The sequence below is a fragment of the Trichomycterus rosablanca genome, chromosome 11 (assembly GCF_030014385.1).
Source record: "Trichomycterus rosablanca isolate fTriRos1 chromosome 11, fTriRos1.hap1, whole genome shotgun sequence".
Lineage (NCBI taxonomy): Eukaryota > Metazoa > Chordata > Actinopteri > Siluriformes > Trichomycteridae > Trichomycterus > Trichomycterus rosablanca.
In genome coordinates this window covers 117,995-145,000 of record NC_085998.1, presented here as the reverse complement: position 1 = coordinate 145,000, position 27,006 = coordinate 117,995, and the positions used below count along the sequence as shown (strand labels likewise).

The 27,006-nt window shown below is 39.3% G+C and overlaps 1 protein-coding gene across 2 annotated transcripts in view; it reads right to left on the bottom strand.

Annotated features, from left to right (window-relative positions):
* Positions 1 to 27,006, bottom strand: part of LOC134323174 (signal peptide peptidase-like 2A) — an 86,716-nt gene that overhangs the window by 7,964 nt on the left and 51,746 nt on the right. For both annotated transcript variants that reach the window (XM_063004611.1, XM_063004612.1), the window contains exons 6-15: positions 25,618 to 25,763; positions 25,172 to 25,268; positions 23,232 to 23,333; positions 9,813 to 9,894; positions 9,449 to 9,523; positions 9,302 to 9,358; positions 8,542 to 8,592; positions 7,884 to 7,983; positions 7,145 to 7,222; positions 6,048 to 6,208 (exon numbers count right to left, since the gene is read on the bottom strand). In XM_063004611.1, coding sequence (XP_062860681.1) covers positions 6,048 to 6,208; positions 7,145 to 7,222; positions 7,884 to 7,983; positions 8,542 to 8,592; positions 9,302 to 9,358; positions 9,449 to 9,523; positions 9,813 to 9,894; positions 23,232 to 23,333; positions 25,172 to 25,268; positions 25,618 to 25,763 — 949 coding nt within the window. The remainder of the gene's footprint in view (positions 1 to 6,047; positions 6,209 to 7,144; positions 7,223 to 7,883; positions 7,984 to 8,541; positions 8,593 to 9,301; positions 9,359 to 9,448; positions 9,524 to 9,812; positions 9,895 to 23,231; positions 23,334 to 25,171; positions 25,269 to 25,617; positions 25,764 to 27,006) is intronic.

The window sequence follows — 27,006 nt, the reverse complement described above, 5'->3', positions numbered from 1 at the left end:
CACACACAACACATATACAACACACACACACACAACACATATACAACATATACAACACACACACACACAGACAAACACACACACACAACACATATACACACATACATATACACACACAACACATATACAACACACACACATATATACACAAATATACACACACATATATACACACAAACATAAACACATACATATATACAACACACACACATACACACACACACATATATACACACATACATACACACACACACAACACATATACAACACACACACACACATATACACACACACATATACACAACACACACATATACAGTGTATCACAAAAGTGAGTACACCCCTCACATTTCTGCAGATATTTAAGTATATCTTTTCATGGGACAACACTGACAAAATGACACTTTGACACAATGAAAAGTAGTCTGTGTGCAGCTTATATAACAGTGTAAATTTATTCTTCCCTCAAAATAACTCAATATACAGCCATTAATGTCTAAACCACCGGCAACAAAAGTGAGTACACCCCTTAGTGAAAGTTCCTGAAGTGTCAATATTTTGTGTGGCCACCATTATTTTCCAGAACTGCCTTAACTCTCCTGGGCATGGAGTTTACCAGAGCTTCACAGGTTGCCACTGGAATGCTTTTCCACTCCTCCATGACGACATCACGGAGCTGGCGGATATTCGAGACTTTGCGCTCCTCCACCTTCCGCTTGAGGATGCCCCAAAGATGTTCTATTGGGTTTAGGTCTGGAGACATGCTTGGCCAGTCCATCACCTTTACCCTCAGCCTCTTCAATAAAGCAGTGGTCATCTTAGAGGTGTGTTTGGGGTCATTATCATGCTGGAACACTGCCCTGCGACCCAGTTTCCGGAGGGAGGGGATCATGCTCTGCTTCAGTATTTCACAGTACATATTGGAGTTCATGTGTCCCTCAATGAAATGTAACTCCCCAACACCTGCTGCACTCATGCAGCCCCAGACCATGGCATTCCCACCACCATGCTTGACTGTAGGCATGACACACTTTTCTTTGTACTCCTCACCTGATTGCCGCCACACATGCTTGAGACCATCTGAACCAAACAAATTAATCTTGGTCTCATCAGACCATAGGACATGGTTCCGGTAATCCATGTCCTTTGTTGACATGTCTTCAGCAAACTGTTTGCGGGCTTTCTTGTGTAGACACTTCAGAAAAGGCTTCCTTCTGGGGTGACAGCCATGCAGACCAATTTGATGTAGTGTGCGGCGTATGGTCTGAGCACTGACAGGCTGACCCCCCACCTTTTCAATCTCTGCAGCAATGCTGACCGCACTCCTGCGCCTATCTTTCAAAGACAGCAGTTGGATGTGACGCTGAGCACGTGCACTCAGCTTCTTTGGACGACCAACGCGAGGTCTGTTCTGAGTGGACCCTGCTCTTTTAAAACGCTGGATGATCTTGGCCACTGTGCTGCAGCTCAGTTTCAGGGTGTTGGCAATCTTCTTGTAGCCTTGGCCATCTTCATGTAGCGCAACAATTCGTCTTTTAAGATCCTCAGAGAGTTCTTTGCCATGAGGTGCCATGTTGGAACTTTCAGTGACCAGTATGAGAGAGTGTGAGAGCTGTACTACTAAATTGAACACACCTGCTCCCTATGCACACCTGAGACCTAGTAACACTAACAAATCACATGACATTTTGGAGGGAAAATGACAAGCAGTGCTCAATTTGGACATTTAGGGGTGTAGTCTCTTAGGGGTGTACTCACTTTTGTTGCCGGTGGTTTAGACATTAATGGCTGTATATTGAGTTATTTTGAGGGAAGAATAAATTTACACTGTTATATAAGCTGCACACAGACTACTTTTCATTGTGTCAAAGTGTCATTTTGTCAGTGTTGTCCCATGAAAAGATATACTTAAATATCTGCAGAAATGTGAGGGGTGTACTCACTTTTGTGATACACTGTACACACATACATACACACATATACACACATACACACACACATATACACACATACACAACACACACATATACACACATATACAACACACACACACAACACATATACACACATACACAACACACACATATACACACATATACAACACACACACACATACATACACACATACAACACATATACACACATACATAAACACATACACAACACACACACACAACACATATACACACATACAGTGTATCACAAAAGTGAGTACACCCCTCACATTTCTGCAGATATTTAAGTATATCTTTTCATGGGACAACACTGACAAAATGACACTTTCACACAATGAAAAGTAGTCTGTGTGCAGCTTATATAACAGTGTAAATTTATTCTTCCCTCAAAATAACTCAATATACAGCCATTAATGTCTAAACCACCGGCAACAAAAGTGAGTACACCCCTTAGTGAAAGTTCCTGAAGTGTCAATATTTTGTGTGGCCACCATTATTTCCCAGAACTGCCTTAACTCTCCTGGGCATGGAGTTTACCAGAGCTTCACAGGTTGCCACTGGAATGCTTTTCCACTCCTCCATGACGACATCACGGAGCTGGCGGATATTCGAGACTTTGCGCTCCTCCACCTTCCGCTTGAGGATGCCCCAAAGATGTTCTATTGGGTTTAGGTCTGGAGACATGCTTGGCCAGTCCATCACCTTTACCCTCAGCCTCTTCAATAAAGCAGTGGTCGTCTTAGAGGTGTGTTTGGGGTCATTATCATGCTGGAACACTGCCCTGCGACCCAGTTTCCGGAGGGAGGGATCATGCTCTGCTTCAGTATTTCACAGTACATATTGGAGTTCATGTGTCCCTCAATGAAATGTAACTCCCCAACACCTGCTGCACTCATGCAGCCCCAGACCATGGCATTCCCACCACCATGCTTGACTGTAGGCATGACACACTTATCTTTGTACTCCTCACCTGATTGCCGCCATACATGCTTGAGACCATCTGAACCAAACAAATTAATCTTGGTCTCATCAGACCATAGGACATGGTTCCAGTAATCCATGTCCTTTGTTGACATGTCTTCAGCAAACTGTTTGCGGGCTTTCTTGTGTAGAGACTTCAGAAGAGGCTTCCTTCTGGGGTGACAGCCATGCAGACCAATTTGATGTAGTGTGCGGCGTATGGTCTGAGCACTGACAGGCTGACCCCCCACCTTTTCAATCTCTGCAGCAATGCTGACAGCACTCCTGCGCCTATCTTTCAAAGACAGCAGTTGGATGTGACGCTGAGCACGTGCACTCAGCTTCTTTGGACGACCAACGCGAGGTCTTTTCTGAGTGGACCCTGCTTCTTTAAAATGCTGGATGATCTTGGCCACTGTGCTGCAGCTCAGTTTCAGGGTGTTGGCAATCTTCTTGTAGCCTTGGCCATCTTCATATAGCGCAACAATTCGTCTTTTAAGATCCTCAGAGAGTTCTTTGCCATGAGGTGCCATGTTGGAACTTTCAGTGACCAGTATGAGAGAGTGTGAGAGCTGTACTACTAAATTGAACACACCTGCTCCCTATGCACACCTGAGACCTAGTAACACTAACAAATCACATGACATTTTGGAGGGAAAATGACAAGCAGTGCTCAATTTGGACATTTAGGGGTGTAGTCTCTTGGGGGTGTACTCACTTTTGTTGCCGGTGGTTTAGACATTAATGGCTGTATATTGAGTTATTTTGAGGGAAGAATAAATTTACACTGTTATATAAGCTGCACACAGACTACTTTTCATTGTGTCAAAGTGTCATTTTGTCAGTGTTGTCCCATGAAAAGATATACTTAAATATCTGCAGAAATGTGAGGGGTGTACTCACTTTTGTGATACACTGTACATACACACATATACACACATACATACACACATATACACACATACATACACACATATATACACACACACACACACACACACACACACCACACACATATACACACACACATACACACACACACACCACACACATATACAACACACACACATATACACACACACATACACACACACACACCACACACATATACAACACACACATATATACACACACACACACACACACACACACCACACACATATACAACACACACACACACATATACACACACACATACACACACACACACACACACACACACACACACACCACACACATATACAACACACACACATATACACACACACATACACACACACACACCACACACATATACAACACACACACATATACACACACACATACACACACACACACCACACACATATACAACACACACATACAGTGTATCACAAAAGTGAGTACACCCCTCACATTTCTGCAAATATTTTATTATATCTTTTCATGGGACAACACTATAGAAATAAAACTTAAATATAACTTAGAGTAGTCAGTGTACAGCTTGTATAGCAGTGTAGATTTACTGTCTTCTGAAAATAACTCAACACACAGCCATTAATGTCTAAATAGCTGCAACATAAGTGAGTACACCCCACAGTGAACATGTCCAAATTGTGCCCAAAGTGTCAATATTTTGTGTGACCACCATTATTATCCAGCACTGCCTTAACCCTCCTGGGCATGGAATTCACCAGAGCTGCACAGGTCGCTACTGGAATCCTCTTCCACTCCTCCATGATGACATCACGGAGCTGGTGGATGTTAGACACCTTGAACTCCTCCACCTTCCACTTGAGGATGCGCCACAAGTGCTCAATTGAGTTTAGTCCATCACCTTTACCTTCAGCTTCCTCAGCAAGGCAGTTGTCATCTTGGAGGTGTGTTTGGAGTCGTTATCCTGTTGGAAAACTGCCATGAGGCCCAGTTTTCGAAGGGAGGGGATCATGCTCTGTTTCAGAATGTCACAGTACATGTTGGAATTCATGTTTTCCTCAATGAACTGCAGCTCCCCAGTGCCAGCAACACTCATGCAGCCCAAGACCATGATGCTACCACCACCATGCTTGACTGTAGGCAAGATACAGTTGTCTTGGTACTTCTCACCAGGGCGCCGCCACACATGCTGGACACCGTCTGAGCCAAACAAGTTTATCTTGGTCTCGTCAGACCACAGGGCATTCCAGTAATCCATGTTCTTGGACTGCTTGTCTTCAGCAAACTGTTTGCGGGCTTTCTTGTGCGTCAGCTTCCTTCTGGGATGACGACCATGCAGACCGAGTCGATGCAGTGTGCGGCGTATGGTCTGAGCACTGACAGGCTGACCTCCCACGTCTTCAACCTCTGCAGCGATGCTGGCAGCACTCATGTGTCTATTTTTTAAAGCCAACCTCTGGATATGACGCCGAACACGTGGACTCGACTTCTTTGGTCGACCCTGGCGAAGCCTGTTCCGAGTGGAACCTGTCCTGGAAAACCGCTGTATGACCTTGGCCACCATGCTGTAGCTCAGTTTCAGGGTGTTAGCAATCTTCTTATAGCCCAGGCCATCTTTGTGGAGAGCAACAATTCTATTTCTCACATCCTCAGAGAGTTCTTTGCCATGAGGTGCCATGTTGAATATCCAGTGGCCAGTATGAGAGAATTGTACCCAAAACACCAAATTTAACAGCCCTGCTCCCCATTTACACCTGGGACCTTGACACATGACACCAGGGAGGGACAACGACACATTTGGGCACAATTTGGACATGTTCACTGTGGGGTGTACTCACTTATGTTGCAGCTATTTAGACATTAATGGCTGTGTGTTGAGTTATTTTCAGAAGACAGTAAATCTACACTGCTATACAAGCTGTACACTGACTACTCTAAGTTATATCCAAGTTTCATGTCTATAGTGTTGTCTCATGAAAAGATATAATGAAATATTTGCAGAAATGTGAGGGGTGTACTCACTTTTGTGATACACTGTATATACACACACACACACACACACACACCACACACATATACAACACACACACACATACACACCTACACACACATATTAGCTGATTACAATTTAACTTCCATGAAAGATTCATTTGGAAGTAAAACTCAAAAGCTGTGTAGTGTTCAGTGGAGCAGAATATGACATCACTTCCTGCTCACCTGGTAGGCGGTTCCAGCCCAGAACTGTTTGAACTCTTGGCGTCTCCAGGCGAGCACGCCGCTGGTGATCAGGGTGAAGGGGACCAGGTAGAGCAGAGCCGGCTGTCCCATCTTACTCAGGAACATCACCACAAAGGTCAGGATCATTCCCAAACAGTAGGCTACACACACACACACACACACACACACACACACACACACACACAAATGCAGTTAAAGATGAAAGTATTATTCCTGTTATCATTATTATTTAAATAGGTTGAGCTTTACATGGGGGTGAGAGTGTGACCTGTGTGTAGTTATACAGGGTGCTCGGGTGGCACAGCAGTATAATGCGCTATAATCTGAATCTTGGTGCTGTAGACCGGTGGTGTCTGATGGAGGGAAGGCCTGCTGCTGAATCTCGTAATTCCTGCAGCAAACAGTGCCCCCTACTGTCTGGTTAAGAAATCAGTAGGGGTGGCTGAAAGTGGCAGAAACATGGGAGTTTCTGTCCACAGTCAGGCAAGCTTTACCTCAGCATGAGCTTAAAGACAAGAACAAAGTTCCGGCTACAAAATCAGCAGCGTAACACTCGACTGAGTTTCTGATCAGAGTGGAGTAAAAACCTTCTGCAGGAGTTCTGTGATAAGATTAAGAAGATGTTTCAATCTTAACAATCCTGCACCTACTGTAGAGCATAGTAAAGCACTATTCTGCTGCCAGTAAAACCTGGTGCATTAAAAGAAAGTGGAAGCAATAATGAAAAGAAAAGATTAATGAATTATTCTTTTAAAATGGCCATCAAACGAAGTAAATCCCATCAAAAATATGTGGACTGCACTGAAAAAGTACTTTAGTTTTTTTTAAAGTTGGTCAAAGATCCATGTGGAGTCGTAGTTGCAGATTATTGATGGTTCTTTAAAGCAGCAGATCAAAGTTAAAAGAGCTACAAATCATCAAACCAAATATTAGATGGTGTCTGTATATTTCTGACCCTCGGAGAATTGATAAACAAACTAAATGCTGTTCTGAATCACGTGTTCTGAATCACATGTTCCTCCTGCGTGTAGGTGAACTTTAGAGCTGAGCTGGGTGTGGTGAAGGTGTGTGATTACCGACAGTACAGGAGATGTAGTAGATCTTAGAGCTGCCCGTCCAAACATCAAACCTGTGGCAGTACGCCACCAACAGGCCTGTACACACACACACACAGCAAATATAACTCATCTCACATACAATCGTACAGACACATGTACACACTCACTGGCCACTTTATTAGGAACACCCGCTCATTCATCATTCAGTAAAACAGAGGAACCAAAATCAGGATCTTCAGCTTATCTGACCAAAATCTGGTCTGAGGGACTCGGAGTGTTTCACGGTTCCTGGTCTGAGAAACTGCAGCTGATCTGCTGGGATTTTCACCACAACAGTGTCTGCAGTGAAACATCCAGTGAGCAGCAGTTCTGCACTCTTTATAACCATGGTGAGCAGAGAAGCATCTCAGAACCCACAGTTCAGGCTGGTGGAGGTGGTGTAATGGTATAAGGACTGACCACAATTAAGCGTTTTATAATAGAACTACCAGCATGATGATGCATCATGTTACAAAGCACAAGTCCACCACCAACTGCTCCCATCATCGTGAGAATGAGACCAGTCTGAGACCAGCGTACCCCCACTGACCTCCCCAGTCACCAGATCTGAATCTAACAGACAGGAGACTCAGAACGTGCAGCATCTCATCAAATGTTTCCATCGATAACTGAGGAAGTTCCACCCATTATGAGTGTGGTGTTCCTAATAAAGTGGCTGCTGGATGTTTAACATGTTCAGGAAGTGTTCAGGTCTCACCTGGAATGATGATGTCACCAAATCCCAGGATGGAGAACTGCATCATACACAGGTTCTGAGCCCACGCTGCAAACCTGGGGATGCGCATCACCACGGGTATCTATCAACAACGAGATCAACGTTACCTTCACTCATTAGCCAAAAGTATGTGAACATACCCCCCCTCCCAAATATTGAGTTTAAATGTCTCAGCAAAACCCACAGCTAAAAAAATAATACTTTGTGGAAACAGTTTGGGTCCATAAACACTCCAGTGTTCTGCACAGGGCCTTAATCTTAACCCTTACTGAAAACCATTTGGATTAATTGGAACATCAACTGTAAGCCAGACCTTTCTGTCCAACATCAGTACCTGATCTCACAAATCACCTTATGGAAAAGGCAGGAGCACCTCCATATTAATGGTCATGATTTGGGTTTAGAACGTCCAACCAGCTCATGCTCAGGTGTCCACATACTTTTGGCCATACAGTGTGTGTTATTCATAAACTACACGAGCAAAAGTATGTGGACACCCATTCTATTATTTATTTATTTTTAAATATCCAATATGGATCAAACTCAGAGTGCTACAGCATGAAGTTCAGCCCAAACATCATCTCTCCTTCACTACAGCACTCACTACCAAGTTCCAAACTGATTCCCCCCAGAGTCTTACTTTCTCATAGGAGGATGATGGATCTCCTGGAACCACCACATCACCACTGCCCTAAAACACACACACACACACACACACACACACACACACACACACACACACACACACACACACAGAGAGAGAGAGAGAGAAGCAGACAGTTGTAAGTATGTAGTAAATAAAGGTATAAAGATGTAAACATGAGTTCGACACTCTCTTGCATTTCTCTGCTTTTCCTCCCATTGTAGTCGTACCCACTTCCCCAACTGTAAATTCCTGTACCGCTGCAGAACCAAACCCTGACCAAGAGGAGCCGCAGACTATCACACGCCCCTCCGACACGCATGCACGTCGCCGACCGCCGGTCAGTAGCACAGTTAAGATAAGAACTCAAGAATTCTCTGGATTTATCTGGTGTGATTATTCAGTTCCTGAAGGAGCAGCAGCACCAGTGAGCATCAGATCACCAGATCACCAGATCATCAGATCACCATATCACCATATCACCAGATCACCAGATCATCAGATCCATCTGAAAAACCTTTTTATCTTCACACTTTGAACCACGAGATTTCAAAGCAGAAAAGAACCTCCTGGGTAATTCTGTGGACTGATACTACTGGAACTGATGGGCAGAAACATCAGTGCTATGTTAAGAGAGCTGAGCCGAGGTGCTCAGTTGGTGCGGCGGTAAAACGTGTTTGCCCTAAAAGATTTCGGATTTAAGAGTTTGACTCTTAGCTTGGCTGTGTCTAATATGGGCACACACACACACACTCACCTTTTCTCCTGCAGCATCCGGACCCATAGCAACCTGCACCATGATGCTCTCTCCATTCTACACACACACACACACACACACACACAGATGTAAGGAGATGCAGTGTGTAGTACAGGTGAGTGTACAGGTGTATCAGCTGAGACCTACAGGTGTGAAGAAGGGGGTGATGAAGACGAAGAAGACGTCATACAGAAGCAGGAGACTGAGCAGGATCACACAGATCTACAACACACACACACACACACACACACACAAACACACACACACAGTGAGAACCATATTCACTGTTTGGATCTCGTCTCAGTTGTGCATCACACTGAATTTAAACACTGTTTACTGCAGACAGACCCGGAGAGTCGAGATTCGAACCCTGTAGAGAAGATCTGATCCCACAGCTCTGTAACCAGCTGATCACAGCCTCACTGAAGCATTAAAGGAAATTAAACATTGTGTGTAATGTTGGGCGTGGCCCTTTGGTTGGACTAGACTCTACAGACGGAGTGATCGGTACCTTGTAGTTGGACAGTGTGATGGTCTTCATGAAGTTCAAACAGAAAGCAACACCGAGTAAGTCCTGCAGGATCCAGATCCACCTGCACACACACATTCAAAACCACACACACACAAACCATGAGCGCAATAAAGAAGTCAGAAGGAACAGTGTATCAGCACAGTAACATTACTATACTAACAGTGTATCAGCACAGTAACATTACTATACTAACAGTGTATCAGCACAGTAACATTACTATACTAACAGTGTATTAGCACAGTAACATTACTGTACTAACTGTGTATCAGCACAGTAACATTACTGTACTAACAGTGTATCAGTACTGTAACATTACTATACTAACAGTGTATTAGCACAGTAACATTACTATACTAACTGTGTATCAGCACAGTAACATTACTGTACTAACAGTGTATCAGCACAGTAACATTACTGTACTAACAGTGTATCAGCACAGTAACATTACTGTACTAACAGTGTATCAGCACAGTAACATTACTGTACTAACACTGTATCAGCAGAGTAACATTACTGTACTAACAGTGTATCAGCACAGTAACATTACTGCACTAACTGTGTATCAGCACAGTAACATTACTGTACTAACTGTGTATCAGCACAGTAACATTACTGTACTAACTGTGTATCAGCACAGTAACATTACTATACTAACAGTGTATTAGCACAGTAACATTACTGTACTAACACTGTATCAGCACTCTAACATTACTGTACTAACAGTGTATCAGCACAGTAACATTACTGCACTAACTGTGTATCAGCACAGTAACATTACTGTACTAACTGTGTATCAGCACAGTAACATTACTATACTAACAGTGTATTAGCACAGTAACATTACTGTACTAAGAGTGTATCAGCACAGTAACATTACTATACTAACAGTGTATTAGCACAATAACATTACTGTACTAACAGTGTATCAGCACAGTAACATTACTGTACTAACACTGTATCAGCAGAGTAACATTACTGTACTAACAGTGTATCAGCACAGTAACATTACTGTACTAACAGAGTATCAGCACAGTAACATTACTATACTAACAGTGTATCAGCACAGTAACATTACTATACAACAGTGTATCAGCACAGTAACATTACTGTACTAACAGTGTATCAGCACAGTAACATTACTATACTAACAGTGTATTAGCACAATAACATTACTGTACTAACAGTGTATCAGCACAGTAACATTACTATACTAACAGTGTATTAGCACAATAACATTACTGTACTAACAGTGTATCAGCACAGTAACATTACTATACTAACAGTGTATTAGCACAATAACATTACTGTACTAACAGTGTATCAGCACAGTAACATTACTATACTAACAGTGTATTAGCACAATAACATTACTGTACTAACAGTGTATCAGCACAGTAACATTACTATACTAACAGTGTATTAGCACAATAACATTACTGTACTAACAGTGTATCAGCACAGTAACATTACTATACTAACAGTGTATTAGCACAATAACATTACTGTACTAACAGTGTATCAGCACAGTAACATTACTATACAACAGTGTATTAGCACAGTAACATTACTGTACTAAGAGTGTATCAGCACAGTAACATTACTATACTAACAGTGTATTAGCACAATAACATTACTGTACTAACAGTGTATCAGCACAGTAACATTACTGTACTAACACTGTATCAGCAGAGTAACATTACTGTACTAACAGTGTATCAGCACAGTAACATTACTGTACTAACAGAGTATCAGCACAGTAACATTACTATACTAACAGTGTATCAGCACAGTAACATTACTATACAACAGTGTATCAGCACTGTAACATTACTGTACTAAGTGTATCAGCACAGTAACATTACTGTACTAACAGTGTATCAGCACAGTAACATTACTGTACTAACAGTGTATCAGCACAGTAACATTACTGTACTAACAGTGTATCAGCACAGTAACATTACTATACTAACAGTGTATCAGCACAGTAACATTACTATACTAACAGTGTATCAGCACAGTAACATTACTATACTAACAGTGTATCAGCACAGTAACATTACTATACTAACAGTGTATTAGCACAGTAACATTACTGTACTAACTGTGTATCAGCACAGTAACATTACTGTACTAACAGTGTATCAGTACTGTAACATTACTATACTAACAGTGTATTAGCACAGTAACATTACTATACTAACTGTGTATCAGCACAGTAACATTACTGTACTAACAGTGTATCAGCACAGTAACATTACTGTACTAACAGTGTATCAGCACAGTAACATTACTGTACTAACAGTGTATCAGCACAGTAACATTACTGTACTAACACTGTATCAGCAGAGTAACATTACTGTACTAACAGTGTATCAGCACAGTAACATTACTGCACTAACTGTGTATCAGCACAGTAACATTACTGTACTAACTGTGTATCAGCACAGTAACATTACTGTACTAACTGTGTATCAGCACAGTAACATTACTATACTAACAGTGTATTAGCACAGTAACATTACTGTACTAACACTGTATCAGCACTCTAACATTACTGTACTAACAGTGTATCAGCACAGTAACATTACTGCACTAACTGTGTATCAGCACAGTAACATTACTGTACTAACTGTGTATCAGCACAGTAACATTACTATACTAACAGTGTATTAGCACAGTAACATTACTGTACTAAGAGTGTATCAGCACAGTAACATTACTATACTAACAGTGTATTAGCACAATAACATTACTGTACTAACAGTGTATCAGCACAGTAACATTACTGTACTAACACTGTATCAGCAGAGTAACATTACTGTACTAACAGTGTATCAGCACAGTAACATTACTGTACTAACAGAGTATCAGCACAGTAACATTACTATACTAACAGTGTATCAGCACAGTAACATTACTATACAACAGTGTATCAGCACAGTAACATTACTGTACTAACAGTGTATCAGAACAGTAACATTACTGTACTAACTGTGTATCAGCACAGTAACATTACCGTACCAACACTGTATCAGCACAGTAACATTACTATACTAACACTGTATCAGCAGAGTAACATTACTGTACTAACAGTGTATCAGCACAGTAACATTACTATACTAACAGTGTATTAGCACAGTAACATTACTGTACTAACAGTGTATCAGCACAGTAACATTACTGTACTAACAGTGTATTAGCACAGTAACATTACTGTACTAACACTGTATCAGCAGAGTAACATTACTGTACTAACAGTGTATTAGCACAGTAACATTACTGTACTAACACTGTATCAGCAGAGTAACATTACTGTACTAACAGTGTATCAGCACAGTAACATTACTATACTAACAGTGTATTAGCACAGTAACATTACTGTACTAACACTGTATCAGCAGAGTAACATTACTGTACTAACAGTGTATCAGCACAGTAACATTACTATACTAACAGTGTATTAGCACAGTAACATTACTGTACTAACAGTGTATCAGCACAGTAACATTACTGTACTAACAGTGTATCAGCACAGTAACATTACTGTACTAACACTGTATTAGCACAGTAACATTACTGTACTAACAGTGTATCAGCACAGTAACATTACTATACTAACAGTGTATCAGCACAGTAACATTACTGTACTAACAGTGTATTAGCACAGTAACATTACTGTACTAACAGTGTATCAGCACAGTAACATTACTGTACTAACAGTGTATTAGCACAGTAACATTACTGTACTAACAGTGTATCAGCACAGTAACATTACTGTACTAACTGTGTATCAGCACTGTAACATTACTGTACTAACAGTGTATCAGCACTGTAACATTACTGTACTAACACTGTATCAGCACAGTAACATTACTGTACTAACAGTGTATCAGCACAGTAACATTACTATACTAACACTGTATCAGCACAGTAACATTACTGTACTAACACTGTATCAGCACAGTAACATTACTATTCTAACACTGTATCAGCACAGTAACATTACTGTACTAACAGTGTATCAGCACAGTAACATTACTGTACTAACAGTGTATCAGCACAGTAACATTACTGTACTAACACTGTATCAGCACAGTAACATTACTGTACTAACAGTGTATCAGCACAGTAACATTACTATACTAACAGTGTATCAGCACTGTAACATTAGTGTACTAACAGTGTATCAGCACAGTAAAATTACTGTACTAACAGTGTATCAGCACAGTAACATTACTATACTAACAGTGTATTAGCACAGTAACATTACTGTACTAACAGTGTATCAGCACAGTAACATTACTGTACTAACAGTGTATCAGCACAGTAACATTACTATACTAACAGTGTATTAGCACAGTAACATTACTGTACTAACAGTGTATCAGCACAGTAACATTACTATACTAACAGTGTATTAGCACAGTAACATTACTGTACTAACAGTGTATCAGCACAGTAACATTACTGTACTAACAGTGTATCAGCACAGTAACATTACTGTACTAACAGTGTATCAGCACAGTAACATTACTATACTAACAGTGTATTAGCACAGTAACATTACTGTACTAACAGTGTATCAGCACAGTAACATTACTGTACTAACAGTGTATCAGCACAGTAACATTACTATACTAACAGTGTATTAGCACAGTAACATTACTGTACTAACAGTGTATCAGCACAGTAACATTACTGTACTAACAGTGTATCAGCACAGTAACATTACTATACTAACAGTGTATTAGCACAGTAACATTACTGTACTAACAGTGTATCAGCACAGTAACATTACTATACTAACAGTGTATCAGCACAGTAACATTACTGTACTAACAGTGTATCAGCACAGTAACATTACTGTACTAACAGTGTATTAGCACAGTAACATTACTGTACTAACAGTGTATCAGCACAGTAACATTACTGTACTAACTGTGTATCAGCACTGTAACATTACTGTACTAACAGTGTATCAGCACTGTAACATTACTGTACTAACACTGTATCAGCACAGTAACATTACTGTACTAACAGTGTATCAGCACAGTAACATTACTATACTAACACTGTATCAGCACAGTAACATTACTGTACTAACACTGTATCAGCACAGTAACATTACTATTCTAACACTGTATCAGCACAGTAACATTACTGTACTAACAGTGTATCAGCACAGTAACATTACTGTACTAACACTGTATCAGCACAGTAACATTACTGTACTAAGTGTATCAGCACAGTAACATTACTATACTAACAGTGTATCAGCACTGTAACATTAGTGTACTAACAGTGTATCAGCACAGTAAAATTACTGTACTAACAGTGTATCAGCACAGTAACATTACTATACTAACAGTGTATTAGCACAGTAACATTACTGTACTAACAGTGTATCAGCACAGTAACATTACTGTACTAACAGTTTATTAGCACAGTAACATTACTATACTAACAGTGTATTAGCACAGTAACATTACCGTACTAACACTGTATCAGCACAGTAACATTACTGTACTAACAGTGTATCAGCACAGTAACATTACTGTACTAACAGTGTATCAGCACAGTAACATTACTATACTAACAGTGTATTAGCACAGTAACATTACTGTACTAACACTGTATCAGCACAGTAACATTAGTGTACTAACAGTGTATCAGCACAGTAACATTACTATACTAACAGTGTATCAGCACTGTAACATTAGTGTACTAACAGTGTATCAGCACAGTATAATTACTGTACTAACAGTGTATCAGCACAGTAACATTACTATACTAACAGAGTATTAGCACAGTAACATTACTGTACTAACAGTGTATCAGCACAGTAACATTACTGTACTAACAGTGTATCAGCACAGTAACATTACTATACTAACAGTGTATTAGCACAGTAACATTACTGTACTAACAGTGTATCAGCACAGTAACATTACTATACTAACAGTGTATTAGCACAGTAACATTACTGTACTAACAGTGTATCAGCACAGTAACATTACTGTACTAACAGTGTATCAGCACAGTAACATTACTATACTAACAGTGTATTAGCACAGTAACATTACTGTACTAACAGTGTATCAGCACAGTAACATTACTGTACTAACAGTGTATCAGCACAGTAACATTACTATACTAACAGTGTATTAGCACAGTAACATTACTGTACTAACAGTGTATCAGCACAGTAACATTACTGTACTAACAGTGTATCAGCACAGTAACATTACTATACTAACAGTGTATTAGCACAGTAACATTACTGTACTAACAGTGTATCAGCACAGTAACATTACTGTACTAACAGTGTATCAGCACAGTAACATTACTATACTAACAGTGTATTAGCACAGTAACATTACTGTACTAACAGTGTATCAGCACAGTAACATTACTATACTAACAGTGTATCAGCACAGTAACATTACTGTACTAACAGTGTATCAGCACAGTAACATTACTGTACTAACAGTGTATTAGCACAGTAACATTACTGTACTAACAGTGTATCAGCACAGTAACATTACTGTACTAACTGTGTATCAGCACTGTAACATTACTGTACTAACAGTGTATCAGCACTGTAACATTACTGTACTAACACTGTATCAGCACAGTAACATTACTGTACTAACAGTGTATCAGCACAGTAACATTACTATACTAACACTATCAGCACAGTAACATTACTGTACTAACACTGTATCAGCACAGTAACATTACTATTCTAACACTGTATCAGCACAGTAACATTACTGTACTAACAGTGTATCAGCACAGTAACATTACTGTACTAACAGTGTATCAGCACAGTAACATTACTGTACTAACACTGTATCAGCACAGTAACATTACTGTACTAAGTGTATCAGCACAGTAACATTACTATACTAACAGTGTATCAGCACTGTAACATTAGTGTACTAACAGTGTATCAGCACAGTAAAATTACTGTACTAACAGTGTATCAGCACAGTAACATTACTATACTAACAGTGTATTAGCACAGTAACATTACTGTACTAACAGTGTATCAGCACAGTAACATTACTGTACTAACAGTTTATTAGCACAGTAACATTACTATACTAACAGTGTATTAGCACAGTAACATTACCGTACTAACACTGTATCAGCACAGTAACATTACTGTACTAACAGTGTATCAGCACAGTAACATTACTATACTAACAGTGTATTAGCACAGTAACATTACTGTACTAACCCTGTATCAGCAGAGTAACATTACTGTACTAACAGTGTATCAGCACAGTAACATTACTATACTAACAGTGTATTAGCACAGTAACATTACTGTACTAACAGTGTATCAGCACAGTAACATTACTGTACTAACAGTACTGTACTAAGAGTGTATCAGCACTCTAACATTACTGTACTAACACTGTATCAGCACAGTAACATCACTACACTAACAGTGTATCAGCACAGTAACATTACTGTACTAACAGTGTATCAGCACAGTAACATTACTGTACTAACAGTGTATCAGCACAGTGACATTACTGTACTAACAGTGTATCAGCACAGTAACATTACTGTACTAACAGTGTATCAGCACAGTAACATTACTATACTAACAGTGTATCAGCACAGTAACATTACTGTACTAACAGTGTATCAGCACAGTAACATTACTGTACTAACAGTGTATTAGCACAGTAACATTACTGTACTAACAGTGTATCAGCACAGTAACATTACTGTACTAACAGTACTGTACTAAGAGTGTATCAGCACTCTAACATTACTGTACTAACACTGTATCAGCACAGTAACATCACTACACTAACAGTGTATCAGCACAGTAACATTACTGTACTAACAGTGTATCAGCACAGTAACATTACTGTACTAACAGTGTATCAGCACAGTGACATTACTGTACTAACAGTGTATCAGCACAGTAACATTACTGTACTAACAGTGTATCAGCACAGTGACATTACTGTACTAACAGTGTATCAGCACAGTAACATTACTGTACTAACAGTGTATCAGCACAGTAACATTACTGTACTAACAGTGTATTAGCACAGTAACATTACTGTACTAACAGTGTATCAGCACAGTAACATTACTGTACTAACAGTGTATCAGCACAGTAACATTACTATACTAACAGTGTATTAGCACAGTAACATTACTGTACTAACAGTGTATCAGCACAGTAACATTACTGTACTAACAGTGTATCAGCACAGTAACATTACTATACTAACAGTGTATTAGCACAGTAACATTACTGTACTAACAGTGTATCAGCACAGTAACATTACTGTACTAACAGTGTATCAGCACAGTAACATTAATATACTAACAGTGTATTAGCACAGTAACATTACTGTACTAACAGTGTATCAGCACAGTAACATTACTGTACTAACAGTGTATCAGCACAGTAACATTACTATACTAACAGTGTATTAGCACAGTAACATTACTGTACTAACAGTGTATCAGCACAGTAACATTACTATACTAACAGTGTATCAGCACAGTATTATTACTGTACTAACAGTGTATCAGCACAGTAACATTACTGTATTAACAGTGTATTAGCACAGTAACATTACTGTACTAACAGTGTATCAGCACAGTAACATTACTGTACTAACTGTGTATCAGCACTGTAACATTACTGTACTAACAGTGTATCAGCACTGTAACATTACTGTACTAACACTGTATCAGCACAGTAACATTACTGTACTAACAGTGTATCAGCACAGTAACATTACTATACTAACACTATCAGCACAGTAACATTACTGTACTAACACTGTATCAGCACAGTAACATTACTATTCTAACACTGTATCAGCACAGTAACATTACTGTACTAACAGTGTATCAGCACTGTAACATTAGTGTACTAACAGTGTATCAGCACAGTAAAATTACTGTACTAACAGTGTATCAGCACAGTAACATTACTATACTAACAGTGTATTAGCACAGTAACATTACTGTACTACTATACTAACAGTGTATTAGCACAGTAACATTACTGTACTAACAGTGTATCAGCACAGTAACATTACTATACTAACAGTGTATTAGCACAGTAACATTACTGTACTAACAGTGTATCAGCACAGTAACATTACTGTATTAACAGTGTATCAGCACAGTAACATTACTATACTAACAGTGTATTAGCACAGTAACATTACTGTACTAACAGTGTATCAGCACAGTAACATTACTGTACTAACAGTGTATCAGCACAGTAACATTACTATACTAACAGTGTATTAGCACAGTAACATTACTGTACTAACAGTGTATCAGCACAGTAACATTACTGTACTAACAGTGTATCAGCACAGTAACATTACTATACTAACAGTGTATTAGCACAGTAACATTACTGTACTAACAGTGTATCAGCACAGTAACATTACTGTACTAACAGTGTATCAGCACAGTAACATTACTATACTAACAGTGTATTAGCACAGTAACATTACTGTACTAACAGTGTATCAGCACAGTAACATTACTATACTAACAGTGTATCAGCACAGTAACATTACTGTACTAACAGTGTATCAGCACAGTAACATTACTGTACTAACAGTGTATTAGCACAGTAACATTACTGTACTAACAGTGTATCAGCACAGTAACATTACTGTACTAACTGTGTATCAGCACTGTAACATTACTGTACTAACAGTGTATCAGCACTGTAACATTACTGTACTAACACTGTATCAGCACAGTAACATTACTGTACTAACAGTGTATCAGCACAGTAACATTACTATACTAACACTATCAGCACAGTAACATTACTGTACTAACACTGTATCAGCACAGTAACATTACTATTCTAACACTGTATCAGCACAGTAACATTACTGTACTAACAGTGTATCAGCACAGTAACATTACTGTACTAACAGTGTATCAGCACAGTAACATTACTGTACTAACACTGTATCAGCACAGTAACATTACTGTACTAAGTGTATCAGCACAGTAACATTACTATACTAACAGTGTATCAGCACTGTAACATTAGTGTACTAACAGTGTATCAGCACAGTAAAATTACTGTACTAACAGTGTATCAGCACAGTAACATTACTATACTAACAGTGTATTAGCACAGTAACATTACTGTACTAACAGTGTATCAGCACAGTAACATTACTGTACTAACAGTTTATTAGCACAGTAACATTACTATACTAACAGTGTATTAGCACAGTAACATTACCGTACTAACACTGTATCAGCACAGTAACATTACTGTACTAACAGTGTATCAGCACAGTAACATTACTATACTAACAGTGTATTAGCACAGTAACATTACTGTACTAACACTGTATCAGCAGAGTAACATTACTGTACTAACAGTGTATCAGCACAGTAACATTACTATACTAACAGTGTATTAGCACAGTAACATTACTGTACTAACAGTGTATCAGCACAGTAACATTACTGTACTAACAGTACTGTACTAAGAGTGTATCAGCACTCTAACATTACTGTACTAACACTGTATCAGCACAGTAACATCACTACACTAACAGTGTATCAGCACAGTAACATTACTGTACTAACAGTGTATCAGCACAGTAACATTACTGTACTAACAGTGTATCAGCACAGTGACATTACTGTACTAACAGTGTATCAGCACAGTAACATTACTGTACTAACAGTGTATCAGCACAGTAACATTACTGTACTAACAGTGTATCAGCACAGTGACATTACTGTACTAACAGTGTATCAGCACAGTAACATTACTGTACTAACAGTGTATCAGCACAGTAACATTACTGTACTAACAGTGTATTAGCACAGTAACATTACTGTACTAACAGTGTATCAGCACAGTAACATTACTGTACTAACAGTGTATCAGCACAGTAACATTACTATACTAACAGTGTATTAGCACAGTAACATTACTGTACTAACAGTGTATCAGCACAGTAACATTACTGTACTAACAGTGTATCAGCACAGTAACATTACTATACTAACAGTGTATTAGCACAGTAACATTACTGTACTAACAGTGTATCAGCACAGTAACATTACTATACTAACAGTGTATTAGCACAGTAACATTACTGTACTAACAGTGTATCAGCACAGTAACATTACTGTACTAACAGTGTATCAGCACAGTAACATTAATATACTAACAGTGTATTAGCACAGTAACATTACTGTACTAACAGTGTATCAGCACAGTAACATTACTGTACTAACAGTGTATCAGCACAGTAACATTACTATACTAACAGTGTATTAGCACAGTAACATTACTGTACTAACAGTGTATCAGCACAGTAACATTACTATACTAACAGTGTATCAGCACAGTATTATTACTGTACTAACAGTGTATCAGCACAGTAACATTACTGTACTAACAGTGTATTAGCACAGTAACATTACTGTACTAACAGTGTATCAGCACAGTAACATTACTGTACTAACTGTGTATCAGCACTGTAACATTACTGTACTAACAGTGTATCAGCACTGTAACATTACTGTACTAACACTGTATCAGCACAGTAACATTACTGTACTAACAGTGTATCAGCACAGTAACATTACTATACTAACACTGTATCAGCACAGTAACATTACTGTACTAACACTGTATCAGCACAGTAACATTACTATTCTAACACTGTATCAGCACAGTAACATTACTGTACTAACAGTGTATCAGCACAGTAACATTACTGTACTAACAGTGTATCAGCACAGTAACATTACTGTACTAACACTGTATCAGCACAGTAACATTACTGTACTAACAGTGTATCAGCACAGTAACATTACTATACTAACAGTGTATCAGCACTGTAACATTAGTGTACTAACAGTGTATCAGCACAGTAAAATTACTGTACTAACAGTGTATCAGCACAGTAACATTACTATACTAACAGTGTATTAGCACAGTAACATTACTGTACTAACAGTGTATCAGCACAGTAACATTACTGTACTAACAGTTTATTAGCACAGTAACATTACTATACTAACAGTGTATTAGCACAGTAACATTACCGTACTAACACTGTATCAGCACAGTAACATTACTGTACTAACAGTGTATCAGCACAGTAACATTACTATACTAACAGTGTATTAGCACAGTAACATTACTGTACTAACACTGTATCAGCAGAGTAACATTACTGTACTAACAGTGTATCAGCACAGTAACATTACTATACTAACAGTGTATTAGCACAGTAACATTACTGTACTAACAGTGTATCAGCACAGTAACATTACTGTACTAACAGTGTATCAGAACAGTAACATTAATGTACTAACACTGTATCAGCACAGTAACATTATTGTACTAAGAGTGTATCAGCACAGTAACATTACTGTACTAACAGTGTATCAGCACAGTAACATTACTGTACTAACAGTGTATCAGCACAGTAACATTACTGTACTAACAGTACTGTACTAAGAGTGTATCAGCACAGTAACATTACTGTACTAACACTGTATCAGCACTCTAACATTACTGTACTAACACTGTATCAGCACAGTAACATCACTACACTAACAGTGTATCAGCACAGTAACATTACTGTACTAACAGTGTATCAGCACAGTAACATTACTGTACTAACAGTGTATCAGTATTGTAACATTACTGAACTAACAGTGTATCAGCACAGTAACATTACTGTACTAACAGTGTATCAGCACTGTAACATTACTGTACTAACAGTGTATCAGCACAGTGACATTACTGTACTAACAGTGTATCAGCACAGTGACATTACTGTACTAACAGTGTATCAGCACAGTGACATTACTGTACTAACAGTGTATCAGCACAGTGACATTACTGTACTAACAGTGTATCAGCACAGTGACATTACTGTACTAACAGTGTATCAGCACAGTAACATTACTGTACTAACAGTGTATCAGCACAGTAACATTACTGTACTAACAGTGTATCAGCACAGTAACATTACTGTACTAACAGTGTATCAGCACAGTGACATTACTGTACTAACAGTGTATCAGCACAGTGACATTACTGTACTAACAGTGTATCAGCACAGTAACATTACTGTACTAACAGTGTATCAGCACAGTAACATTACTGTACTAACAGTGTATCAGCACAGTAACATTACTGTACTAACAGTGTATCAGCACAGTAACATTACTGTACTAACAGTGTATCAGCACAGTAACATTACTGTACTAACAGTGTATCAGCACAGTGACATTACTGTACTAACAGTGTATCAGCACAGCACGTGATTTTGGGTCTGGTGTTACATCAGAGAAGCACAAAATCACAACCAGCCAGTGTAGAGGTGCAGACTGTACCTGTCCTCGTTACGGTAAACACCCCACACTACAGCCAGAGTGATGGACACCGCGGCTACCATCAGATTCCTCACAGAGCAGCTCCTTTCTCCACACTGTACACTGATACACACACACACACACACATACAGTGTATCACAAAAGTAAGTACACCCCTCACATTTCTGCAAATATTTCATTATATCTTTTCATGGGACAACACTATAGCCATGAAACTTGGATATAACTTAGAGTAGTCAGTGTACAGCTTGTATAGCAGTGTAGATTTACTGTCTTCTGAAAATAACTCAACACACAGCCATTAATGTCTAAATAGCTGCAACATAAGTGAGTACACCCCACAGTGAACATGTCCAAATTGTGCCCAAATGTGTCGTTGTCCCTCCCTGGTGTCATGTGTCAAGGTCCCAGGTGTAAATGGGGAGCAGGGCTGTTAAATTTGGTGTTTTGGGTACAATTCTCTCATACTGGCCACTGGATATTCAACATGGCACCTCATGGCAAAGAACTCTCTGAGGATGTGAGAAATAGAATTGTTGCTCTCCACAAAGATGGCCTGGGCTATAAGAAGATTGCTAACACCCTGAAACTGAGCTACAGCATGGTGGCCAAGGTCATACAGCGGTTTTCCAGGACAGGTTCCACTCGGAACAGGCTTCGCCAGGGTCGACCAAAGAAGTCGAGTCCACGTGTTCGGCATCATATCCAGAGGTTGGCTTTAAAAAATAGACACATGAGTGCTGCCAGCATTGCTGCAGAGGTTGAAGACGTGGGAGGTCAGCCTGTCAGTGCTCAGACCATACGCCTCACACTGCATCAACTCGGTCTGCATGGTCGTCATCCCAGAAGGAAGCTGACGCACAAGAAAGCCTGCAAACAGTTTGCTGAAGACAAGCAGTCCAAGAACATGGATTACTGGAATGCCCTGTGGTCTGACGAGACCAAGATAAACTTGTTTGGCTCAGATGGTGTCCAGCATGTGTGGCGGCGCCCTGGTGAGAAGTACCAAGACAACTGTATCTTGGCTACAGTCAAGCATGGTGGTGGTAGCATCATGGTCTTGGGCTGCATGAGTGTTGCTGGCACTGGGGAGCTGCAGTTCATTGAGGGAAACATGAATTCCAACATGTACTGTGACATTCTGAAACAGAGCATGATCCCCTCCCTTCGAAAACTGGGCCTCATGGCAGTTTTCCAACAGGATAACGACCCCAAACACAACCTCCAAGATGACAACTGCCTTGCTGAGGAAGCTGAAGGTAAAGGTGATGGACTAAACCCAATTGAGCACCTGTGGCACATCCTCAAGTGGAAGGTGGAGGAGTTCAAGGTGTCTAACATCCACCAGCTCCGTGATGTCATCATGGAGGAGTGGAAGAGGATTCCAGTAGCGACCTGTGCAGCTCTGGTGAATTCCATGCCCAGGAGGGTTAAGGCAGTGCTGGATAATAATGGTGGTCACACAAAATATTGACACTTTGGGCACAATTTGGACATGTTCACTGTGGGGTGTACTCACTTATGTTGCAGCTATTCAGACATTAATGGCTGTGTGTTGAGTTATTTTCAGAAGACAGTAAATCTACACTGCTATACAAGCTGTACACTGACTACTCTAAGTTATATCCAAGTTTCATGTCTATAGTGTTGTCCCATGAAAAGATATAATAAAATATTTGCAGAAATGTGAGGGGTGTACTTACTTTTGTGATACACTGTATATTTTACAAATACACATAATACACATGTTATATTTAGTTAGTCAGTAGTTGGAAAGTAGTGAAGAATCTAAACCAGGTTTTATAAGTGTGGGTGAAAGTGCAGCTGCTGTAATAAGAGAAGGTGCGACTACACGTTACTGAATCATAGGGTGTGTGTGTGTGTGTGTGTGTGTGTGTGAGTGAGTGTGTGTGTGTGTGTGTGTGTGTGTGTGTGTTTACCTGAGTTTACTGCAGCCCATAGCATTTAGCAGAGCTTTCAAGCAGCTGTAGAGTCCTGTCGCTGACGCCAGGCAGAAGATCACAATGATCACGTACACTGTAATCACAACGAACCAATCACAACGAACCAATCACAACAAACCCATCACAACAAAACCATTACAATAAACCAATCACAATAAATCAATCACAAGGTACCAATCACAATAAACCAATAATGAACCAATCACAACAAACCAATCACAAAGCTAATTATAAACAGCTAATGAGAATGTGCTGCATGAAACAGAAACGTTAGTGATACTGATTATACATTAGATTAAAAATGTAAATGTGAGAATGTTAACAGTAATGATGATGAAGATGATAATGAGTGTGATGAAGATGATGAAGATGATAATGAGTGTGATGAAGATGATGAAGATGATGATGAGTGTGGTTCTGACCCAGGTATCTGTAGAAGAAGTACATGAGCAGCAGCATCCCACACATCAGCACCACAAACAGAAGAATCTTCAGAGGAGAGTACAGAGAGAGTTCTCCTCCACTATCATCTTCACCAGCAGAGAGCGCTCTCGCATTCAGCTTCTCCCTGATACACACACACACACACACACACACACACACGTTATACACACACACGTTACACACACACACACACATTATACACACACATTATACACACACACATTATACACACACACACATTATACACACACACATTATACACACACACATTATACACACACACACATTATACACACACACATTATACACACACACACACATTATACACACACACATTATACACACACACACACATTATACACACACACATTATACACACACACGTTACACACACACACGTTACACACACACACACACATTATACACACACACACACACACACACACATTATACACACACACATTATACACACACACATTATACACACACACACTATACACACACACACATTATACACACACACATTATACACACACACACACACATTATACACACACACATTATACACACACATTATACACACACACACATTATACACACACACATTATACACACACACACACATTATACACACACACACACACATTATACACACACACGTTATATATACACACATTAAACACACACACACACATTATACACACACATTATACACACACACATTATACACACACACACATTATACACACACACATTATACACACACACATTATACACACACACACATTATACACACACACATTATACACACACACACACATTATACACACACACATTATACACACACACACACATTATACACACACACATTATACACACACACGTTATACACACACACGTTACACACACACACACACATTATACACACACACACACACACATTATACACACACACATTATACACACACACATTATACACACACACACTATACACACACACACATTATACACACACACATTATACACACACACACACACATTATACACACACACATTATACACACACATTATACACACACACACATTATACACACACACATTATACACACACACACACATTATACACACACACACACACATTATACACACACACGTTATATATACACACATTAAACACACACACACACACATTATACACACACACACGTTATATACATACACATTATACACACACACACACACAAACACACACATTATACACACACACACACGTTATATACAGTGTATCACAAAAGTGAGTACACCCCTCACATTTCTGCAGATATTTAAGTATATCTTTTCATGGGACAACACTGACAAAATGACAC